General features: G+C 45.3%; 1 protein-coding gene across 12 annotated transcripts in view; it reads left to right on the top strand.

The window, feature by feature from the left end:
* mecom (MDS1 and EVI1 complex locus) overlaps positions 1-24,481 on the top strand; it is a 142,753-nt gene extending 118,272 nt beyond the window's left edge. For 2 of the 12 annotated variants that reach the window (XM_084350600.1, XM_084350603.1), the window contains 15 exons: positions 4,840-4,942; positions 5,049-5,162; positions 5,821-5,932; positions 6,034-6,181; positions 6,302-6,482; positions 9,512-10,898; positions 11,106-11,196; positions 12,670-12,696; positions 16,258-16,424; positions 16,586-16,663; positions 18,323-18,492; positions 19,791-19,935; positions 21,903-22,145; positions 22,227-22,413; positions 22,510-24,481. In XM_084350600.1, the coding sequence (XP_084206726.1) occupies positions 4,840-4,942; positions 5,049-5,162; positions 5,821-5,932; positions 6,034-6,181; positions 6,302-6,482; positions 9,512-10,898; positions 11,106-11,196; positions 12,670-12,696; positions 16,258-16,424; positions 16,586-16,663; positions 18,323-18,492; positions 19,791-19,935; positions 21,903-22,145; positions 22,227-22,413; positions 22,510-22,644 (3,288 nt within the window). In that variant the 3' untranslated portion in view covers positions 22,645-24,481. The remainder of the gene's footprint in view (positions 1-4,839; positions 4,943-5,048; positions 5,163-5,820; positions 5,933-6,033; positions 6,182-6,301; positions 6,483-9,511; positions 10,899-11,105; positions 11,197-12,669; positions 12,697-16,257; positions 16,425-16,585; positions 16,664-18,322; positions 18,493-19,790; positions 19,936-21,902; positions 22,146-22,226; positions 22,414-22,509) is intronic. The other 10 variants (XM_084350610.1, XM_084350607.1, XM_084350604.1 and 7 more) reach the window with 10 other exon arrangements.
* The last annotated feature ends 542 nt before the right edge of the window (positions 24,482-25,023 follow it).

Genomic DNA, 25,023 nt, shown 5'->3' with positions numbered 1-25,023 from the left:
GTATAATGATAGAGGGCGACAGGCTTCTATATAGCTATAAGTTCTCGCATGGCTAATGACAAACGAGACAAGCAAACAAGCTAATTAAAAAATAAAATTCAGAGCAACAACAGGTATTTTCTGAGTGACTTAAAGGGGCACTATGTAGATTTGGATAAGACATTTTAATATTCACAATATTAATGAGGTAATAATACAAACTCACAGTTATTTATTGTTCTCCATAACTGACTAAACAAGCTGTTCTCAGAGGAAAAAAAGGTCCCAGAGCACAGTTTGAAGTTAGAAAGGTGGCAGGGTCCGCCACATATAAATGAAGTAAAACAGTATGAAAATTGTGTTGAAAATTCAGTTTATTTAGTTTGTTTTGGCATTAAAAAGATCTTTCTCTTCTGATTAAAATTTCTTCCCCAAAACTACGCAGTGCACCTTTAAATAGATGTAAAACATTGTGTCACTGTAGATGCAGTCTTTTAAATTCAATGGGACTTTTCTCCAGTAGTAGACTGAGTATTTTAACTAAGTGAAACACTGACAGCCGTTTATTTTTATCATCCATCTGTTTGGTTGCCTTTTGTATTAGACAGTGCAGAGTGGAGAGCATCAGGAAAGAATGGAGGGGAAGGAGACGGCAGGTGTTGCAGCGTGAGTCACAATAAAATCTGCGACCAGTTCAACGTGCTGTAACATGCTTGAATTCAGCCTTTTACAGATAAAAACAGCACGCTGAAAATGACGCTTTTTGTGTTTTAAATCTTTTTTTCAATTAGAAACATACATGCATACAAAATACTTTGAAAGTGTTCAAAGAAAATAGGGATTTGTCCGAGCTAATTTGTAGTTATTAAATCTTTTGACTTTGCCCTGCGATCCACGCCACAATGCTCCAGCCCTCCTCGTATCCTCGTTTGTTCGCTGCCGCACTGAGCACCACTCGGATAGATCCTCCCATGATCGGCGTGTTTTGTCGTTAAGATAATTAGGGGCAATTAGTGCTCGGAAAACCCTCCGCTGCGCTCCTCACTCTCCCGATTCAATTGAAAGGAAAATGGATTAAAAGTGTAATTAACACCATCCGACGAGGCCCTGAAGAGCCTTTCATAAGACAGTGCAGAGGGATATGAGCGTTAATCTCGCTCGCTCTATTGATTCTCGCTCAGTATTGAGTGGGATGAAGTGGCTGCGGAGCTTATTAGCCGTACACTGACAGTCATTCACTATGTAAACACTCTGGAGGTGAAGGCATGAAGTGATCGTGTCCCGCTGAGCTTGTTCGGTTGTGGGAAATGCACAAGAATCCATAAAAAGAGATCATTTTCGCTGAATGCTTAACGCCCAAAAAGTCGTTCTGGAGACGAAAGTCAAGACCTGACATTGACAATACGTCGCTCATGAGACACCAGAAGGTTTCGTCTTCCTCTTCATAAGGTCACTTTCCCACAGCTGACTCAATCCAACATGAATACAGGCCCCATGTTGGCTTCCTTACATGTTCATCCAATTTGCTGGAACCAGCTGCACATTGTGCGCTCATGCTCTTTATTGCTATCTAAGTCACGAAGCGGTTTTGTTCGGCAGCCAAGCGATGGCGACTGCCAAACGCACTGTACATGTTGCATGACCCTGATAGCTGCAGGGAGGTCGAAAACGCACAGGGACACGCACTGTTGTTGTTGTTGTGCTACTGCTGAGCAAGAAGACGTAAACAATGCAGCGGCCGCTCTTGAACTTGAGGATTCTTTGGCTAGAAACGCAGAACATTGGGAGGTTTAAAAATCTGTGCAACCTTTTATAATCGTCGCATCATAAATCTTGGTTGTAGGTCTGAGTTTTAAGAAGTTAAATTAGCTTTCGACCATACGTTTTTGCTCTGAGAGAAGCGCCCAGACTGAGAGTTCATTGTGGCAGGACAGCGTCGGTGAATGGCATACCTGTGGAATGAGCTCTGAGTGAGCGAGGAGTCGGCCAACAGGGTGTGACCGGGGGAAACTGTGACTGTGTTTACTCTGCTAATGACTAATGGTGTCAAGGTAACAAAGTAGTCCGATTACAGCCTCTGATCCTCTCGCGGTTGTAACCTTTGACAGAGAGAGTGAGAAAGAGAGAGAGGAAGATAAGGAGTGTCTCAATGAAGGAGCAAATACAGAGAGATTTAATGGGGAGAAAATAGTTCGTCGGCCCTCCTGGACGATAAGATTCAGCCAGTGAGTGGACTAGTTTTCCTGGCTACTACTGCAGCCATTACGTTAATGTGAAAACTTACAGACCCAAGTCAGGCGCATGTGCATTTCCAAAGAAATGAAATCACTCCTTCTGTCTTGTTTTGATTTGAGAAAGAATAAGAAATGGCCTTGATTCTGCGGAGGCCAGCATTCTCAGTGTGAACTCAGACACCCTGGCTATCTTATCTACAGAATTGCCTGTTATTTTAAGCCACCGTTGTGTGTGTGTGTGTGTGTGTGTGTGTGTGTGTGTGTGTGTGTGTGTGTGTGTGTGTGTCAGTGACGTGCTAAAAGGAAGACCCCTGGATTCAAGTACACTGCGCTCTCTGTTCTGGAGCGAGTCCCTGCCTTGTTTGTTTGTGTGTGTTTTCGCTGTTTATCTGCGGCGGCCCTCGGGGGGGAAGGGGTGGAGCTGGCGGTGGGGGGAATTCCCCTCGTATTCGTAATCGCCCTCCTGTGCCTGCTCATGTGTGCACTTATGCTACCACAAAACTTCGTGGGCAGAGGAACAGAGCTGCAGAAGTGTGTGTTGATGCCTTAAAGGAGGGAGGTCAGAGGTCAGGTGGACGTTTGCTGCTGGTTTGAAAGACTCACCTGGGTCGCCGGTCTTTTAAAGTTATTTGGAATCACAGACTTATAGTTGCACTTCACCGTGAGCTTGCACTCTTGTATTTATGGACAAAGTGGTTTCGACAGTGTCCATTAATTTTTATGTTCCGAGGCCTCGTAGCTCTCCAAAGAGGCTCCCCTCCTCCGTCTCGGTATCAGTCTCTCGGAGCGGAATCCCCGCAGACTCACATGTCTGTTTGAACCGCTGTCTGATTGTTTCTGAATCACAATATTTTTGTGGCCTCGCAGAGGTGACGGACACAGGAAAGGAGCCTCACTGTTTGTGTATGCCCTGTGAAGTTCCATCCATGTTCACGCATGTGTTATGTTTACGGTGCACAGAGGTTAGGGTAAAGGTATGTCGGGGCTGAAAGCTCATGTCGAGACTCTCTCAGTTCAGTTCCCTTTATTCTTTCTTAGAAACAATGAGAGTGCAGCTCTGTTATTGCTGATCAGGGCTGACAACCAGACATCAAGACTGCAAAAAAAAAAGTCTTTTTTTTTGCTACAAAAATGAAAACAAGAGTATTTTTTGGATAAAACTGAGTGGCTAATGTGAAATGTGTGTCTTCTGGTCTGGTTTAGCCCTGCCATGGGAGTCCGCCAACCACTGAATTTCTTGACCCGCTTCGATTTTATTTTTTTTTTTTAAATGCCTGAATTGAATTCATACTTTCATGCTACCACAAAGCTACCAATCACTCCTCTCCTCTGACATGTTAGAGCTCTGCTTACTCGAGCTCCCTTTGCTCCGGTGACTCTCAGAACTTCCTGTGCTTCAGTGAGTCACAGCGGAGCCCAAAAAAAAAAGGCTGCACTGTCATATTAAACATGATATCATTTGCCAGAAGTAAGAACAATGACACAAACAATTATAGCATACTTGACAGAATACATCATGCTCCTTATTGTGACCGAGATATTTATCATAAATCTCCATGGAGCCGGCGCGGCTCGAGTCTCTAATACTCGGCAGGAATTCTGTCCATGATACCTGTGACCCGTGCCTTCCCAGAAACATAACCCCCCCTTCCCTCCCTGTTGCATTTCTAATAAATCCCCCCATCATCATTGTCACGTCGACGCAGCAAAGGAAGGTAATATGTTAAACTTCCAGAACATGCCAAAAATAACGCCATGTCTGATTGTTTCACAGAGAAAGGCTATTGTGTGTCCATGGGAAGCGCCACAGTCCCAGGGTCTCTCAGCTGATTCTTTAAAACGACTGACCCCCGCCCCCCCTCCAAACACACATGTATTAGCTGGAAGTGGATATTATGAAATGTGTACCATAGCTGTTATTATATTTAAATGCTGAAGCTTGAGATATAAGAGGATCTAGTTTGAATTCTACTCATTAAATGAGCTCCTAAAAGTGGCGTTAGCTCTTAATTGATCTCAGCGTTTCATCCATCACTGAAAAACTTAATTAACGGAATGTATTTTTTAACAGCTTGCTTATTTTTACAGTTTATCACCACACATTAGTAAACTTGCCCTAAACACATTTATTTTCCTATTCTCGCCAACTGCGAGCATTACGGGAGAATCCAGAATGCGCGCGCGTGCGTGTACAGTGTTTATGAGACATTGTATTTATTCTGCATTATCGCTGTTTGTGTTTTAATTTAGCTTTCATGAAGATGGATGTCTTACATGATGATTAATTACGAGTTAATGAAAGTGCGCGTGTGTTTTCATGTATATGTCTCCACTGTGTGCGCTGGTGGTAGTACAGATATGACAAGCATGTACACAAATGTGCACCCTGAGCTACTTCAAGTGACTTTGTTTTGTGTAGAAATCTGGTAGCATGGCCCACGTTGCCATGCAGTTATGGAAAATGCGAGACAAAATGCAGTCGAAACAAAAAAAAACCAGCTGCAACGTCTTTACCGGACACCAGGAGAAATGTGCTGATCCCTCCAATTTTGTTCGACCTTTGTAATTAATAGTGTAATATGAAAGCACATTTTTAGATCCCAATCTTCTTTTGTCTGTGTTGCAGATCTTCTACAAAGTCACCAGAGAGATTTTCCCCGGTGAGGAGCTGCTACTTTTCATGAAGGCTGAAGAGTATTCATGTGACACCATGGCTCCTGATATTCACGGTCAGCGCCACAAAAACAAAAATTCCTGTCAACGCCAAGACCTGAACAACACATATACTTGATTAAAGTGCATGATATACTAACGTTTCTCCCTCCCGCCGTGCAGAGGAGAGACAGTACCGCTGTGAGGACTGTGACCAGCACTTTGAGTCCCGCAACCAGCTGCTGGACCACCAGAAGCAGCCGTGTGGGATGCCCCCCTCCTCCTTCCTTAACCCAGGTTTGACTTTTATTTTTAACTAGGTGGGCTATTTTCATGCCATTGTAAACAGAGGGCACTGAAGAGTGATGAGACGGATGTGTTAGCCGGACTGGGAGAATATGACACTAATGATGTAAAGGCTTTGTTTCCCCCCCGGAGCCGCTGAAAATGAGATAATGCACTGAGGAAATTAGAGTCCACAAACTGGCATGAATTGTGTTGTGCAAACTGAGAGTTACGTGATGTCATGTGAAAATATTTAGAATTGTCTGAGGACGCCGTTTTCATCTGAGACCTTTGAGGGCTCAAAAATGCAGTTCATCCTCCATTATTCGAACAAGAGTTCAGATTTTGATACTGGCGGTTTATATACACAGTAACAAGAGATTCAACTTGTACAAGACTGGACCGCAGACTCGACCAGAGCCTGCAGCAATGGAAATCAATCATTATATTTTCTCCATGTGATCTATGTAATGGAATCTCTTAAAGGCTGCACACATACAGTATCTCAGTACTGCACAACTATGCAACTTTCTGTTAGACCAAAACACATCATTTACATTACATTTAAAGTTAACTTGCAGTCCTTGGAGACTGTATGTTTGTCGATTCTTATATGCAAATGACGGGTAAGGATGAAGGTTTACTTCATCTTTTTTTCTGATGTGTCTAGGAGGTGACAGTGACCTGAAGGCCCAGGAACCTCAAGACCTGCGACCCCTACACATGTCCCATGGTCTACACGAGTGTAAGGAGTGCGACCAGGTCTTCCCTGATGTCCAGAGGTGAGTGAACAGTTGACACACTCAAAAACAAATGTCTTAAAGGACATGATATTTGTCAGACTTATCCTCTTAACCATCTTTATGATGTGTGTTTCCTGCAGCCTGGAGGCCCACACTCTGTCCCACTCTGAGGAGAGGGAATACAAGTGTGACCAGTGTCCCAAGGCCTTCAACTGGAAATCAAACCTGATCCGACATCAGATGTCGCACGACAGTGGCAAGCACTACGAATGTGAAAACTGCTCAAAGGTAAAGTGATGACTTTTGTCTCCATGCGTCTGCTTGTTTTTCATTTTAACTTTGTCATGTTCGTGATGTGTTGAATCAGATGGTAACTCCCCCGTGCGTCTGTGTGGTTGCTTCCCCCAGCAGGTGTTCACAGACCCCAGTAACCTGCAGAGGCACATCCGCTCACAGCACGTCGGGGCGCGGGCCCACGCCTGCTCTGACTGCGGCAAGACGTTTGCAACGTCTTCGGGCCTCAAGCAGCATAAGCACATCCACAGCAGTGTCAAGCCCTTCATGTGTAAGTCACTAAGACCCTACCTATGTAAGTCTCCTCAGTACGTTATAATAATAACTCTTATAATAATATGCTTGTGACTTGCCTTTAATAGAAAAACTGATGTGATGTTTTTGCAAAAATACATTTTTATCCTTCCTCAGCTCCTTCTCAAGAGTCAGTCATGTAATGTTCTGCAGGAATTACACATGGGATTGTATTATGGTGTTTAGAGTGGCAGCACCATTTCTTTTAAGACAAGAATCATGCAGTTTTATCTGCATCAGCACTCTCACACAGTGCTGATATGGTGATAACAGCATGTAATTTGACTCAATCCCACTTGGTCTAACCTTGCTGTTGCCTCTCACAGTGACCCAGCTTCACCTACTGTTGACGCTCCAGTTAACAGGCTTTTTTCTCTCTCAGTTGCTTTTCTACACACACACACACACACACACACACACATACTTTTTGTCCCTGCTATACCCAAACACATTTTGACCTTTCACACTTTCACCACCTCGCACCGCAGATCTCATCTCCTTCCCCTAAAGCGTTATGACCTTCACCCTTTGCCCCGTCTCTCTTTCCCTGACCCTGCACACACATACGAGCGCACGGAAACCCGTCCGCACACCAAATACACACTCTGTCTCCTTCTCGAATGAACACACATTAACACACTCGACCACAGAGGCCTGCAGTGACTGCATCTCCACTGCAGACCTCTGACTCCCCTCTCTCCTCCTCTTCTCTCTGCCTCCGCCACATGCACCATTCCTCACAAATAGCAACCACATGTACCAGGCCGTCTTCCCTACGCTCCCTCGGAATAGGAGTCCATTTGCTGTAATCAGCAGAAAATATGCAGGTTTAAAAACAACTAATGGCTGTGTAAAAAAAGACAGAGCGGCCTCAAACATGACGACTGCCGGGGAGAGACCATGTGTGTGTCCGGAGTGTTTGTTTGTGCGGGTGCTCTTGGAGGGCATGTACGTGTTTTGGACAGTGTTGTACTGTGTGCACGTGTGATTCTTTTTGTGTGTTAGTGCACGCGATGTGTCAAGACTGTGTGTGTGTGTGTGTGTGTCAGAGCTTCTCGGGCCTGCTGGGTTATTAATTTAGACACTCAGCGAGCCGCTACTTAGCCACCGCTCTCCTCTCAGGAATGTGTTTATAATATTTTGTTTCAGTTTATTAAGAGCTGACGAGTACACGCGCGGAGCGAATCAGATCACACACTCAGTGTGTCATGCGTGTGTGTTGTTAGTCTGTAAATGTCACAACTACATGATTTATGGTGCAGGGCTTTTTCTTGTAGTTTGCTCAGGCCATGTGGCTATACTTGTAAAAAGACACACACACATAAAGAGAGAGCGATAGAAGCAGCTACCCCTCTACACACTGAGTGGACAGATTTAATGACTACTTATTTACTATTAGAAATCATAAAGTCAATTGAATAATCTTTCCTTTACACAAAATGTATTCCTTACATTTCCAAGTATACAAATTCATTCGAATCAATTGAAAGACATTCAGATAAAGTTTCCACATTCCTTCATCTGTTTTGCGAGACAACATTCACAGCTTCCAGAGAGGAAACATCATGTGCGAAATCAAAGGAATCAGGCTCTTTTCCTTTTTCTTGCCCAGATGTTTTCAAAATGTTTTCAACCACCTTTCTGCCCTGATTGTGTCGGCCAAAGCCAAGCCACAAATCCACTTCATTTCAATTTAGTTTTCTGGGTCTATTCATTAAAATTGACTTTTTTTTCTTTTTTTTTTTACAAGATTACATTCGCTCTTGGCTCGAGCGTTCCCATTAGCCGTTCCTCTGGGGTGTTTATTTAAATCTGTTTCCACAATACTTTTTCCCGCTCTTCCCCTCCATCTCCTTAAATCGTCTCTTCTGCACCTTGTGGTTGGAATTCATCCAAAGTATGCAGAAGTGTAATCACAGTGTGAGCCTAACCACTTCCTTATCCTCGTTTTGAAGATCTAATAACAATGTGAGCAGAATCAATCATCCAGAGCTGCTTCTAACTGCTTTCTGATATTGTCGGATGATCAAAGTCGTATTGAAACGTCAGCTCTGGTGAAGCTGCTTTGCAAAACATTATAAAGTGTTGGAGGGGGGCCGGCAAAGAGGAACATCTTCCCCCTTTCATAAACTGCATTCTTGACTTTTATTAGAACAGTGAAGGAAAAGAGCATGGGAAAACAATAAGTACTTGGTTACCATCTGAACAAATCATCCGCTGGTAGTAGATAATGTTGACAGACTAATAATGGCGATAGATAATGTCAGACGGTGAGGTTTTGTCTCAGGGCCGGGTGTTGCCCCTGTACGTCTCCCAGGGTCAGACAGAGCGAAAGACAGGCATACACTGTGGGAAGGTCACTTAGCGCAGGACGACAGGGACCGAGCCATGGGGACAAGGTGAGGGGGTGACGGGGGAGGCCCAGAGGGGGAAGAGGGAAGAGGGGCAGTAGAGGACGTGAGACCTGTCCCTGGGAACCGGACTGCAGGATAGGATTCATTCAACTCCGCTTCCTTCACAAACTTAAAATAGAGCCATTGTACTGCATGAGAATGTGTGTGTGTGTGTGTGTATCTGTATGACTGCATGCCTGTGTGTGTTATTTAGTTTCTCTGTGTTATTATGTGAATATTTTGTGAATGTCCGTGTGTGTGTGTCTGTGTGTGTGTCTATGAGTGATTGTTTATGGACTCCCTGGGAGCGTCCCTGAGAGGACAATGGGGCTGGAGATGCCTGGGAATTTGGTTTGATGTGCAGGTGATGAGTGGCAGCAACTGACTCACACCGTCAACCAAACAGATTCCCTCACAATGCCAGGATCTGGACACGCCTCAGCTCCTTATTTTACTGGAAAACTGCTGTCAGAGTATTGATGGGAACAGGAGAATATCATTCATACTGTATTTCCTCTTCCAGCTTAGCATGTTAACTAGAGATGTCATATCATGTGATGTTATTTTGTGTGTGTGTGTGTGGGTTGGAGTGTGTTGCATACTGATATGTTCTATATCTGTCTCCTTGTCCCTGCAGGTGAGGTATGCCACAAGTCCTACACCCAGTTCTCTAACCTGTGCCGCCACAAACGTATGCACGCTGACTGCCGCACACAGATCAAGTGCAAGGACTGCGGGCAGATGTTCAGCACCACATCCTCCCTCAACAAGCATCGCCGCTTCTGTGAAGGGAAAAACCATTTCACAGCAGGAGGGTTGTTTGCCCAGGGTCTGCCACTCCCTGGTGCCCCTGGCTTGGACAAATCAGCTCTGGCGATGGGCCACAGCAGTGCTGGGCTGGCTGATTACTTTGGGGCAAGTCGCCACCATGCCGGGCTTACCTTCCCTGCTGCCCCAGCATTTCCCTTCAGCTTCCCTGGCCTATTCCCCTCTGGACTCTACCACCGGCCACCGCTCATACCTGCCACCTCTCCTGTCAGACAACCAGCCCATGTGCCTATTGCTGGGCATGGTGCAGAGCTGAGTAAGAGTCCACTGCTCCCTCCAAGCCCTGGACTTCAGGAGTCGCGAGAGCTCCTCAAGGCTCTCCGTAAAGATGGTGGTATCACCGGCAACCAGATGCCAGGTTCAGAGCTCCACGCCCATGGCTCCTCGTCCTCCACAAAGCAGCGGAACAAGCAGAGTGACCAGTCCGAGAGCAGCGACCTAGATGATGTCAGCACGCCCAGTGGAAGTGATCTGGAGAGCACATCGGGCTCCGAGCTGGAGAGTGACATGGACAGTGAGAGGGAAAGGGCTCGAGAAAATGGCAAAGGCCCCAAGAGGAAGGCCAGTGAAGGAGGCCCCCAGAGCCCCAGCCTGACAGGCAGCAGTGCTGATAAAGACTTTCCGGGTCCTTCCCTCATCCCATCCTCGCTGGACGAGCACACAGCTGTAACAGGGGCTGTAAATGACTCTATTAAGGCCATTGCCTCCATTGCTGAGAAGTACTTTGGCTCAACAGGGCTGGCTGGCCTACAGGACAAGAAGGTCGGGTCTCTGCCCTACCCGTCTATGTTCCCACTGCCTTTCTTCCCAGCTTTCTCTCCTCCAGTTTACCCTTTCCCAGACAGGGACCTCAGACCTCCAGGCCTGAAGGGCGAGCCACAGTCTCCAGCAGATGACTGCAAGAAGGCCCAGGGCAAATCTTCAGCTGAGTCACCATTTGACCTCACTACTAAGCGAAAGGAGGAGAAGTCTGCCACATTTGCCCCGTCTAAACCGGAGGCCTCCCACACTTCTGGTCAGGACCAGCCACTAGACCTGAGCTTGGGGACTAGAGGCCGTGGGCGAAATCCAAGAGAGGAGGACTCAAAAAATAGCCTGGGGCATGAGGAAGAGAAGGCGGTGGTGGAGATCCCAAAAGCTGACACTTCCTTACAGCATGCCAGGCCCACCCCTTTCTTCATGGACCCCATCTACAGGTATTGTTATTCCCAGTAGCTTACTAAACCATAGGTCTACTGCAATTTTACATCTCATTTAAACAGTAAGACATACTTACAAACTGCTGTTATACATTGTCTCATGCAAGAGCATCTAATTGGTAATTGTAATTATTTTTGTAATAATGATTATATCAATATTTGCTGTTGTGCCTGCGTTAAGAGCTGACAGAAATCTACTATTAGCAGGGTTGAGAAGAGGAGAATGAGCGATCCGTTTGAGACTCTCAAAGACAAGTACATGCGGCCAGCTCCAGGCTTCCTCTTCCATCCACAGGTAGGTTCTTACTGCGGCCTCTGCGGGAACTGGGAAAGCATGGGGCCTTTAGAGGGAATATGATAAGGTTACACACGCCTTGTTAAACCTCAACTTGTTTGTATTTATCCTTTCTTATTTGTTAGCAGCGGTTAGTAGTTACACTGGTGATATTCTGCCCCCTATTGTTTGGAGTATGAATTCAAGAGGTTGCTGATTCTTACATATTGTACCTTTAAATTTGACCTTAGATGCCTTTATTGACCCTGGAATGATTGAATAGACAGCAACAGCCCTGATTTGTCTTGGTAGTTTTTGGTCATTCGTGCCCATTTGAATTCACAATACAGTAGTTGTGATTTGATGGCTGTTTGAGGTTCAATATTAGCTTACAAGTGTGACTAAAACTAGTCAAGATTTATTATGAGTCTCTCTATAAGGAGCTCCAAATCAAAATGGTTGTCCTGGGCTGACCAAAATGTAGCCTCATCCATGCTACTGCCTGTTAAGCCCGTTGTTAGCTATCTGAAACAGATGTGGCAGAAGGAAAGGGCACACTCTTGACACGTCTTCCCATAACATATCTTTGATTACAATATAAAAAATGATATGCTCTTAAAGCGATGATTTTTGCCCCTGGGTTCAGTTTTCCAGTGTGGGACTCTTTGTATGTGTGTGCGCGCTTGCACGCGGGTGTATGTGTCTATGCAAGCAGCATTGACGTTCATTTGTTCAATCTTCCCTCACGGGTGAGAACGGTCGGTCGGAAAGTGAAAACACCACTTTCTCAGGCATATGATTTTTTTTTCCTCTTTTCTGGCCGTTTCAGGTCTGGTTTTTACAGGCTGTTTCATTTGTCTGATTTATGTCCCCTGTCCAGACTGCTGCATGGGCCCAGCCTGCAGCAGCCACATGGCCGTCCCACACGCCTTAATGAGGTGTCCTATCAGTAGAAACACTAACAGAGTGCTTAGACCATCTTTATGACTTTATGATGTCTGGACACACAAATCATTCCCAGAAACACCAGACCCGGGTAGGTCTAAGCCAGACCAAGCAAGGGGCCCTTTTGTATACTTTTGAGGGGGTTTGTTTTCAGTCACCTGACTCACTCTTGTGCCGTATATCAAAAGAAGAGGTTGCAAAGCTGAGGGGACTGGAACTTTTTTTTCAACCTTTAGTGATTCAGCTTTTTATTTCCTGGCAGGAAATTTTACTGCTAAGCAATACTGGCTTAGATTACATACTGGAATCGTATTTGTAGCCTGCTATAATGAGCTTATTGAACACCAGGAAGTGTTGGGAACTATTAGAGCCTCCTATAATTCCAGCGCCATAACTCTGCAGATAGGCAGCTCGTTGCTCATTCAAAGTTAATCACACCGGGACCCGTCATTCCCTCTGTGCCCATATGTGTCCAATCAAAAGCTGTTGATTCATGCGCCACTTCCTGGTTCTGACTGCTGTCTCTTTTCCCTCTGTTCCGCCCCTCAGTTTCGTTTGCCAGATCAGAGAACTTGGGTAAGTTCCTCTACCTGTACCTTTACCAAACAGACCCCATCCCCTTTTTAATGCATGGGCTGCATAACAGTTTACAACTGACATCACCCAGCATTCGCATGGCTTTAGCCCATCACTGTCACACACTGACTGGACTTGTGTCCAGCCAAAAAACCACTTTCATATGTTAAGACATATGTTTGAACTGTTTATATTGTACATGATGTATTATTTTGCAGTGATTCACCTTGAGTATCTGCTCCCTGCTTTTTTATTTGTTTACATCTTTACATGCAAACATATCCCCTCTCTCTCCTTTCCGCACATAAAAGGGTTTAAGCGGGGATTTCCAGGCGAGCTACACCCTGTCCATCCAGCAGCTCTGAATATATGTTTGCTTATTTGGAGAAAGAAGCAGGGCTCTTGCAAACGGGCATGGGGGGGTGGGGAGTGGAAGGTGGGGTGGAGGGTGGTGTTTAGGGGGGCTGCTTTACATCAGCGCAAGGGTAACAGTCTCTTTGGGACACTGGCGGGGGGAGCGGGGGGCTAGTTCCTCCCTCCAAACATCTGGTTCCTGATAAAGATCAACAATTGAGAATGCATCTCGCTAATTAAGGCCCTCACAGCATCACTGACATCTGAAGATAGCCAATCAACTGCTGGTCCCAGAGCGACGCTACAGCAACAAGCAAGTTCACAGACAAACTGCCCAGGGGGCAGGACAAGGGGGTTTTGGGAGGTGTGTGTGTGTGTGGGTTGGGGGGGTCTCTCATACAAAGGAGTAGGAGGGTTATAAAACCTTTGAAAAATCGCTTTAGAGCAAAATGTGGAGTCGTTTATCCTCTTGTCCTTTAAGTCGAACATTTCACACACACAGCATTGTCAAACAGTGGCCTAATGAGCCTAGCTCACCATCCATAAAAATGGCTGAAGGTTTTTGAAGAGTAATCTGTGGACTGACGGCCTCTCGTTTCAATCATTAATATATTTAATGTGAATCATTTACCGCTTGACAGCAGACAAAGAATTAAACTGGTTTAAACAAACTTTCAGTTGTTTTCTGGAACTGGAAAAATTAAAACCAAGCATTAAAAAGAACATTTTGATCTTCTTATACCAACATGGACTATGCAGCAGTGGTTTGAAAGTGTACAAAGTTCAATTACTTATGCAGGATATCTCATTCAAACTGTGCCTAGTATCCAATGACAAACCAATTCCACTAACCCCTGTCAGACAATTACCAACATCCTTTTTCTAACTACTTTCGTTCGAGGCAAAGGTCGACCAAAGGTGTTAGATTAAACTCTAAAGAGAGTGCAGCAGCCTCAGTGGGTTGAGGCGGGATCAGAATTCCTCAGTAGATGAAGCCGGGAAGGAGTAGTTTCAGCTCTGAAAAGTGTCTTATCGGACAGGCTCGATACTGCCGACAGCTTTAGGGGCCCTAATGTTCTCGAGAGTTATGGGTTCTCGTTGAGCAAGGCAGACAAACTGAGCGTTCACTCCAGTGCCTGAAAAGAGCCCGATGAAATACACACAGTGCACATTGGAAAGAAATATGAAAGCATTTCACCTCCCTCTTCCCCACAACCCCTTGCCTATCTTTCAATCCATTGCCTTCCTCCTTTCTCTCTGCCTCTCTGTCTCTCCCTCGCCTTTGATTCATGGCATGCAGCATTGGCATATTCATAATCAAACGGACCTGACACTCCACATCCTCCCTCAGTGGGAACGTCGACGGCTGCGGCAGGAACTTTACACTCGGCCGTCACTCCTAATCAGCCGCTCCCGACACCAGGCTCCACCACCATCCATCAGCTGCTCTCTCACAGGGTCCTGTTCTTTCCTTCTTTCTTTCTTTCTTTCTTTCTCTTTTTCTTTCTTTCTTTCTTTCTTTCTTTCTTTCTCTCTTTTCTTTCTTTCTTTCTTTCTTTCTTTCTTTCTTTCTTTCTTTCCTTATTCTTCTTCCTTCCCCCTCTTCTCCCTTATCGTCTACTTCTTCATCATGCTTCTTCTCCGATTCTCTTCCTCTCTTTCTTTTCCTCGGTCTGCTCCATCTTGGCGTGAAGCCTGAGAGTGACAGGGGGTGAAAGCAGGAGATGAAATGTCAGAGTCGGAGCAGGGCTCCGGTGGAGGACCCGAATCAGCATTGATTTGTTGCCTTATTGAAATAAGAATAAGAAACAGGCTGAAAATTCAATACACGCAAAATAATGCAAATTTGTGTGGCCCCTTTAAAAAAAGAGGAGAAAAAACTGTGTGTGCGTGCGTGTGTGTGTGTGTGTGTGTGTGTGTGTGTGTGTGAGATGGGCTGACAGGCCCTGCAGCCTACTGGGACCCCCTCACCCCCGCCCCTCCCTCTCCTCCTCCCTCTCGCTCTCCCTTCACTCCCCCTCCAGCCCCCGCTCCTCCCCCATCCCGCCCCTCTCAGCACAGCGATATCATTATTACCCGTGTCTGGCCCTTGATCAGTAATGTCAACATCTTTCATATTGACGAATGTGCTGTCTGCCCGCATTGTGCACAGAATAGTTTACAGCCCAGCAGTGGACATGAATCACTCCTCTGCCACACACACACACACACACACACAAACACATACGCACACACGGACATGTATCTCAAAACACGCAGATACACACTAAGCAATCGCACTCACATACTACGCACATGCCTGCAAGCACACACAAATGCATCACAAATACATTCCTCTCTCTCACACACATACATATATTTTCTCTTTCACACACGTTAATGGCAATTAATCAACTACGGCCACCATGCAGCACACCGTTTCACGTTCATATGCACACACACACACACAGACCAACTGACAAGTACGCATATTTCCTCGGAGAGTATCTGGTGAAAGTAAATGTTCGGCTTCATTAGTAGATTGGCTGCGGTCCTTAATCCTATGTGTGTGTGTGTGTTTATGTATCCACTGTGAATGTATCTGTGTGTTTGCAATGAGAGCAAGAGTTGGCTGGATTTAGCGGTCAGACTTCCACACCTGCTCTCCACTGGCCATGAATGGGAGCATACTCTTTTTGTTTAAAGTTATGAATCAGTTGCCATGCACATGTGGCAGGGATTTGACCTTGTGAGTCATGAATCATTGATGAACGTCATAATAAGAATTCACCTAATACCTGTTTCACTTCATTTCGCCTGGTGTGATGCCTGTAAACAACGCTCGTCAGTCAAACAAGACATGAACACGTCTGTGTGGAGGAAAGAATTCAACAATAAATCAGAATCAAATCTCAAAGTATTTGGTATTCAAGCTCAGTGTAAAGACATCCACGGAAAATGTTTCCTACTAGCATATTAGCCTAAAGTATTACAGAAACCTTAAGTGTTCAACCATATCCTGCAGCATACTCATACTTGCATGTCTGTAAAAATAGTCTTAAATACCTGTTTTTATTTGAGAAAACAAGTGCAATCTCACATGAAAACTCAGACAACAGTTTCTTTGCTTTGCATGTCGGCCTTGCAATCCTAAATGAGCATTCAGAAGCCGTTTCCAAGCATAAGACTGACCCGTCACTCTGTCCTCCCTCTCCTCTGTCTCCGCAGATGTCGGCCATCGAGAACATGGCAGAGAAGCTGGAGACGTTTGGCTCCTTGAAGCCCGAGTCCGGCGACCTCCTGCGCACTGTCCCCTCCATGTTTGACTTCAGAGCCCCACCCTCTGCACTTCCAGAGACGCTGCTGCGCAAGGGCAAGGAGCGCTACACATGCAGGTAACTACGGCAACTGGTTCGGCATGTATTATTTTCCTGTATTATTATTATATTAAATATATTTTAGTATATTACCTCTTCTTCTTCCCTTTCTTCTTCATTAGAGATCCTGTTCCTACGTTAATATCAGTTAAATCTAAACCCGTTTTATTCCTTTATAGATATTGTGGCAAAATATTCCCACGCTCTGCCAACCTGACCCGCCACCTCAGGACTCATACAGGAGAGCAACCATACAGGTAAGACTATTTCTAGAAGTGTTAAGAGCCACATTCACACTGTCCCTCTGTCTCTCAGAGCCGTCTGTGTGTGTGTGTGTGTGTGTGTGTGTGTGTGTGTGTGTGTGTGTGTGTGTGTGTGTGTGTGCATATGCTGAAGAGGTGTTTGGGTGTTTGGTTGTTATAAGAGAAGAGACAGTCCAACAGAAACATTTCATCTAAATTTCATCCTCCTCACTTTCTGCCAGCATCCCTTCATCGACCCTCAATTCCAAGAATACGCACAATCCAAAACTCTATAGGCAAATTACCATCTAGTCAAGATTCAGATCTGCACGATAGCACATTAACTCCAGAGCAAACAAACTTTCGCGAAGCGTGTTCTCAAGCAGACAGAGAGACGGGGAGATGCAGCTCTGCTGATTTTTTTTAACGGCGCATGGATGTTTTCCCAGAGAATTCTTGTCTACAGTCAGAACAGAGTTTATGTGTGTTTTCTTTTGCCGTAAAAAGCTTGGAATAATTATCCTACTGCTAAATAATTTGCCCGGTGAAAAATGGTGTCCGTCGCCAGGGTGACAGGAAGAGGAGGGGGGGCGGTGTTCTTGAAGCAGGGTTGGTAAAAGAGAGCGGAGCAGCAGAGGAAGGGAGGAAGTTCGGTGAAAAATTGGGGTGACGAGGAGCGCAGGCAGATGTCCAGGCCCCGGCAGCTGTGGTCATTTCTCTTGTGAAACTGGATGTGATCTTGGAAGCCTGCTGGCTACTTGCCCTGCACCAAGCAGAGCTCTTTTTTTTGCCAACTTGAAAGGTTATCACAAGATGAAGCCCCTTTTTTTTGGAGGGGGAATCATAGTCTGGTGGCAGGAAAAGGATGCAGAAAGTTTCCGAGCATTTTGTTTCACAGTGAAAGTAAAAGTCTCCCTGCCTGAGTTTTCCAGGTGCTGCTGAGGTAGAAGAAACAATGCAGCAGCAGTTCGGTACACATGTACAAATGAATCTTGCACATTTACTACATTTGGATAATGAGTAAGCCCTGGCTAGCACTGCTCTTCTTTGTAGTTACTAAGGTAGTGGAATGTTGGCCCAAAGCTTGGAGGAGGCCTGCTGACCACAGGGGAGAGAGAAAGACAGACGCAGGCCTCTACTGCCCCAGTCTGATAGCCTGCACTCCACACGCTGGCATGCCATTAAAGATCAGCGCTGTTTATTGTAATTTTTTTGTGGAGATAACCGGGGGGTTTCCTGAGGGACAGCCAATCGAGCGAGCTAATTCCACCAGAAGAAAAGATGTAATCTTCTCGTATAATTTTGCATGAAGAAACTTGGCAAGAGGCACTAATTTTGCAGGGCTAGAACCAAATCTGTTGCGTGCTTATTTTGTGAGAGAAGAATGCAATTTTATTGCGCTGGCTGGAGATAAGAGGCAGAGCTGTTTCACCTTAAACAAGCTCCTCCATCATGTCTGGGACTGTGGGACTGCTGGGACTGTCTGTATGCATGTGTGTGTGTGTGTGTGTCCTACATTATGTATCTCATTATGTTTCCCCCAGAAAAAAAACACGGGTTCCTGATTCATTATGCAGTACACTTATACTTATGGCTCGCAGCTCGTGTGTGTCTCGCTGTTTTTTTTTGCCATTTTGTAGCCGTTTAAGTGAAAGGCCTCCGCTCTTCCTGCAGGTGTAAATACTGCGACCGCTCCTTCAGCATCTCCTCCAACCTGCAACGCCACATCCGCAACATCCACAACAAGGAAAAGCCTTTCAAGTGCCACTTGTGCGATCGTTGCTTCGGTCAGCAGACCAACCTGGACCGTCACCTCAAGAAGCACGAGAACGGCAACCTGTCAGGTGAGGAGTCTCGAACAAACTCAGAGCTACTTTGCTGATTAGTGACATGGCAGCGCTTTGCGTTTATAAACCTTTCAGCTGAATGATAGAAAACATAATTTACTCATGATCGCAAACAATTTTCAAAGCTGAAAAAATTAAATCACATAAATCTGCCATGTACGCCTGCAACAGCACAAAATGCTTTCTGAATGAGCTGCTTTAATCAGCAGCACAGCTTTTGGGTCTGATAGGTTGCATCACCCTGACTCTGAGTCAGCAGAACGCGCAGTGACACCTGGCCAGCAGCTGAGAGCAATAGTCCTCAGAAGAGGTTTCCACTTAATCAGACACGGTGTTCACTCCGTCCAATATGAAATGAATTATCTGACAAGCTTTTCCAGCAGCATCAGACAACATATCCAACAAAGCCGCAGCACAAAGATAAAAGACTGGCGATTGATAGGGAGAAACGCTTACAGACACACTTTGGCAGATTCATTATAAGAAGTGCGTGAGGAGCTTGTGTGACTGAGCAATGTCAAAGCTCACACAGTGTTTATATTAAATTGTTGTCAAAGTCTTACAGTTCCATAGATTTCAAATATATCACGGGGAAACCCATGGAAATGTGCCGAAGACGATGCACGATCCAGTTTTTCCCTATGATGTAATGGGTCCTCGATTACATCATTTTGAAAAAAAGTAGAAGCTACTTTGGGGAAGTTTAGCTGGAACAAATGAAGACTCGAGAGTTTGACACTTGAAGGCTAATTACACATTCATTGCTGAAAGTCAACATTTTCTCTGTGCTCACTGAAAATCTTTATTATATTATAAGAGGCGGGCCTACGAGCATGATCGGTGACATCACAAATAGTTTGGAAGCCAGTCCTGGTCCAATATTCAGCATACACAAGGGTGATGTGGAAACCTGAAGCCTACACACTGAGAATAGACTTTACAGTGACGTAGGAGACATCTTGTGTCCAGCAGTTGAAAAATATTTGCATATTCATATATTCTGGATATTTTAATGAGCGATAAGGCATAGGTGCTATTTTAAAGATTTCAATGTCAGACACACATTAGAGATTTTTCATATCTGCCTTAATACACATGTGAGGTGATCTTAATACATTTTAAACAATGAAAATGTGAATTTGAAATTATGATATAGGTAAGTCCACAGTCATCATTTAGAAACGTTTTGGGGCAGAGTGGTGAAACATCCTTTGTTTCTGCAATTTTGATTATATCGAACTATCAAAACACATCTTCTGAGACAAAAACTAGAATATTGCTTCTTCGTCCTGCAGGCACTGCAATGTCGTCCCCGCAGTCTGAACTGGACAGTGGCAGCGCCATATTGGACGACAAAGAAGACTCTTACTTCAACGAAATAAGAAATTTCATCAGCAACACAAGCCAGAACCAGACATCACCGGACCCATCAGAGGAAGGGTGAGTGCAGTCGAAGTGTCCATTTCTGTGGGCCTCTCTTTTTTCTGAATATGATTGACATTCACAGAGCTAAACAAGATATTAACGGACAAACATCATCCAAGCTTCTACACTACCGGGGCCAGGACCTCGTTAAGAGACTCAAAAACATGATAACATTAACATTTATCTGAAACTATACCTGCTAGCCTAGCCTACATTACCCCACAGTGAACTCTTGGATTAATCGTGACTACATTAAGATTGTTGGCCTGAATAAGTAAGAAAACAGGTCAGCTGCTATCAGCCCATTTCAGACTTGCATACCACCCAGCCGGTCCTCGTTAATTATCGCATCATGCTCAGAGGTCTGGAGAACAGAGCAATCATCTGCGATGACATTTAAGATAATGGCAGGTTATGGAAACGTGCAGGAGCTGCTTACATCAGCCGCCTTTTGGCCACACGTACGAACAGATAACTGCACTCATGCAACTACGTCTGAGCATTATGCAAATAAATTCTTGGAGCTGCGATCAGGTCAGATAGCAGTTGAGAGGTCTGCTCAGGTCTCCAAGTTTGTTTTCCCGTGCCTCACGTTGGTGTGATCACAGGGCAGATTGGGAGCCCAGATAGAGATCTCTCAGACTGGTGTGTGATTGTGCAGAAGGGCCTGTGAGAGCAGGACCTGGCGGCAGAGCGGCAGAGGGACGGGGAGAGAGGCAGGAGGAGGTGGGGGGGGGGGGGCTGAGTGGTGCAGCAGTTAGCCCACCACATCTGGAACCAACATGTCTGCCTACAGGAAGAGGGTAGAGGGGGTGGGGTCAAAGGGTCGGCCCGTGTTTCCTTTCAAAGTGCTGTGCTCCTGACTACTTCTGATAGATACTTTATCCCCAGCAAATTACCACGTTTGAAAGCGTAATTAGCGAATCTGTTTTCTTAATCACGGAGCGCTCGCTCTCCTTTTTGGAGCCGGTCCCTTTTCTCAGCCCCGCGAGCTCCACACGGCACGAATACAACCTCATCAGTCTGAAACGCTCCATCCCAGTGGGGATCTCCGTCCAAGGCACAGAACTATCAGCTGCTGTAAAGGAGAAAAGATGGCGTGGATCCTGTACGCGCTAAAATATAATCTGAAATAATTCCACTGAACGCTCAAATGCATCCCCTTCAAATCTATAGGTATCCTGTTTAAAGCCGTCGTGGAATTATGTGGTGATGTGCTCGATGTGTTTTGTTTCCTATCTATCTACTTCTCCACGTCCAATTCTCAGTCCTCATCTCCGAGTCCTTTGTGCTACAAATGGCATTTTTGGGAGCTGACGAAAGACGTCCCAAAGTGTAATTAGTGAATCAGTCTTAATGTGGTTCCAGATGATTTACCAAATGGTGGTTTCCTGTGGCGCTGAGACAGAGGGACAGATTAAGACGCAGGCAGTTTGGATAGCTCGCCCTCTCTCCCTCCGCGGGGATGGAGGAATGGGCCGGTTGGCAACGCTCTCATAACTCTCCCACCAAATGGGGCTGTCAGCTAAATATTTTGCCTATTAGATGAATACGAGATAGTAGAGAAAATAAACAAGGAGCGAGGCAGAGCACTCCACTTAAGTGCTGCAACGATCAACCCAGTGCTGCTGTGCCCGAAGGGGCCCCAGAGCCTCGATGACAAACGGGATTCCGGCTCTCTCGATCCCAGCTGCCTCAGATCCGCCTCTCTCTGCTCCTTATCCCATACGCTCCTTTGTTTTTCTATGTATTTATAGAGAAAATGATTCTCACAAGAACTTATAGAAAGCAAACCTATGAATAGTTCAGTGTCCTGATGTTACTAATTTAATAAGCACCAGAAGTATTCTTATTCACTCTATTTTCTTAAAAAAAAGTTTATTTATAAGAACATGTAGCTAATAAGGTAGATATCACATATTCCTTCAATCTTTACCACTTTATCAAGTGGTCTTGAGCTAATCGATGTTCCTCGACTGCAGGTTAAATGGCGGTCCATTTGAAGAAGAGAAGCCGCTGATGGCCAGCCGTGGGTCTCGTGACCTGGAAGACGAGGAAGCGGAGGATCTCTGTGCTGATGAAGAAGAAGGGGAAGACCCCAGCAACACCTCCGGGAAACCGGAAGGCGAGGCGCTTCCCGGCAGCCTTAGCGATGACATACAAGACGAAATGGACTTCACCGGGCCGAACGACTTAGACCTCAACTGCAAAACCTCTCCTCGAAGGTAAATTTCATGCGACTAAAACGTAATTTCATCAAAAGTATCTTGAGTTTGCCTGGTTTTAATGTTCTGCTTGGCCTCCAGGTATAAGGACGAGGAGAAGCAGAGCAGCTACTCAGCCTTGGATCATATTCGTCACTTTTCGGAAATGCGCAAGCTGGAGGAGAGTGAGCTGAGCGACGGGGATGGAGATGAGGACGATGCATCGTTTGGCTCCCCCTCTCTGACTGAGGCAGTCAAACAGCCACTCTTTAGGAAATCTAAGTCTCAGGTAAAAGAGACACTGACAGTTCACATGCATGCAGATCCGCTCGATACTTACATTTATGCTTGGTAGTTACATGTGATCCCTCTTCCTCTCCACCAGGCGTACGCCATGATGCTGTCTCTGGCTGAAAAGGACTCTCTCCACCCGGCCTCCCACAACCCGGCCACCATGTGGCACAGTCTGGCACGGGCTGCTGCTGAATCCAGTGCCATCCAGTCCCTCAGCCATGTATGATGAAACCCCTGCGCTTTCCCTTTCACCTTTCAACCCCCAAAACCTGACCTATGGCACTGGGAGCCCATTGCAGGGGCTATGTGCAGGGGGGCCCCTGATCGTCCACAGAGTGACTGCTGAGCAGAACCACGGCCCATCTGACTGCTGAGCGGAGCGCCTTACACACAAAGCAGGGTCACTGTCCATGCAGCCCCCAAAACCCCCAACTGATCGAGAACAAAATGTCCCTCTGAGACCTTAAAATTGATTTCTTACATTAACTCCAACCAGGATGATAGCAATGATGATGATTGTGGTGAAAATAATAATGCTAAAGTAATAATAGCTGTATTTATTCTGCTGAATTTCTATGTTTTGCACAGCAAAGGCAGCTGGTGGACATGGAAGATGGATGTGCTGATGATGTTTCATTGCTAGACTGCATTTATTGCCCAGCACATACGAAGCAAGGAGAACATTTTACGCTGAGAGGGCGAGTTCGGTTGTGTCTCTAAGACAGCTGAGTGTGTTTCACTGTGCGTCAAGCATATTAAGAACCCTGGCTCATCTGACAAAAGTATCGCGAAAATGTATTACAACGATTCCCTTTGAGATCCACAGGTGTTTCTCATAAAGACATGTACTTGATGATAAAAATGAAGGGTGGGGTTAGCAGCCTCAGTGCGAATGAAAACCGCTCCATGTAAGGACAGCGTGAGCAGCGCTTTAATATCACTGAAGTCATTGAAGAACAAATTTTAAAAAAAAAGTAATTGTTGAACTGAAATCAGGCCAGTTTCCCATCTGTTTCATAGCTGCGTGTGTCTGCACAATCATAGCACTGTACACAAGTGTCTACCAACTGTTCTCCACTGCACTCCATCCTGCCCGCCTGCGCTATCTGTGAAAGGATATAAATAGATTGTCTTTTTAGTGGAAGAGAAGAAAACACAATTTTTTTGTTTGTTTTTTTACTGAGATAAGTAGCCAGTGCTGAAGTTAATTGTTGTTCTGTAAAGGGCATATGTCTTTTTTTTTTTTCTCCAAACCCTTGAATCCATCCTAGTCAGCCAACAATACCACTAAAATAGCCTGAATGCTAGTCGTTAGCTACTCCATGCTCGTGTGTCTTTCATTTTTAGACAATCATGATTTTTTTTCTTTTTTTTTTCCTTTTTTTTTTTTTTGTTGGTGTTGTTGTTGTTATTTGCTGTTGTATGTTGAGAACTGTATTTATTTCTTGGCAAACTGTAGTTTGTTTACTGAATAGCACTGCTCTTAGCCCAGGTGAAGGGGAGATTCCTCACCGGGCCTATCCCAGAGTTCAATGGGGTTTGTAGATTACATTTGAGTGCCGGATAGTATTAAACATACAATTCACTCCTTATTCTTCTAATGAAACCGGTCGATGAATAGATATTACTTAGGTTTTTGTTTTTCTATGACAATTTAATGATTCAATTGTAAAAAATGAAAAACGTTATAAAGAATGAATAATAAAAAAAAAAAAAAGCCAGGTATAATTTCTTCATAAACGCATGATTGGTCTGGTAAGATCTGTATCTGACATTTTCTACGGTTGTCTGCAAGCTTGTGTGACGTTCGGTTCATGTTAATCCCTTGTGCCAAACTTATGATAAATAACAGATTACTTTCATTTATTCTCCCGTTTTGAGGGACCAGATTTGTTTTTTGTTTGTTTGTTTTTGTCGTTGTTTTGTTTATAATCGATTTTAAAAAGTAATCAAGCAAGTTGAGGTACTTTGTTTTAATGCTTTCTACAATGTAACTGTTATGCATTTCAATTCAATACTGTGGGAGGAACAACTAAGAAATAAAGGACTACAATGTGGATTGACATGTCTTCCATTCTCTCTTTATTTCTCCGTAAGCGTTTTACTCACCCTTTGTCTCCCATCTCCCTCACGCCTCCCCACTCCATATAGCCCTTCTGGCTGCCCATCATTTTGGCCCAAACACAGATTTATACCAAGAGACATGAGTCAGAAAACCACCTGGCGCTTTCTTCTGGCACTCCCATGGCCTCCAAGAGCGAGGGAGAGCCTGAACTCTGGTCCTTTTTTTTTCTCCCGGCTTTGGCTCGCATAGAGAGAGCGGAGGAGAGAAAAGGCTGGAGAGGGCTTGAATGTGGTAGTGGGAGCAGAGGCAGGAATGTGTCCTCTTTATTTGTGTCCGTTTGTGGGGCATGATGGATGAGTTGGGTAGATGTGATGACCTGGCTCATCGCTCAAACGCTCAATAAGAGTCCCATCCTGCAGCAGGCCTCCCCATCCGGCACCCCCCTCTGTCACTGCTGCCAGCCGACGTGGGCGGACATTGTGGCTGGGAGGGCTGGAGGTTCAGCGGCTCCATTGTCCGGAGAGTAGCTCGGGTGGGGGG

The sequence above is a fragment of the Pagrus pagrus genome (genome assembly GCF_965226575.1).
Source record: "Pagrus pagrus genome assembly, chromosome: 4".
Classification (NCBI taxonomy): Eukaryota; Metazoa; Chordata; class Actinopteri; order Spariformes; family Sparidae; genus Pagrus; species Pagrus pagrus.
This window is presented reverse-complemented; position numbering and strand designations above follow the sequence as displayed.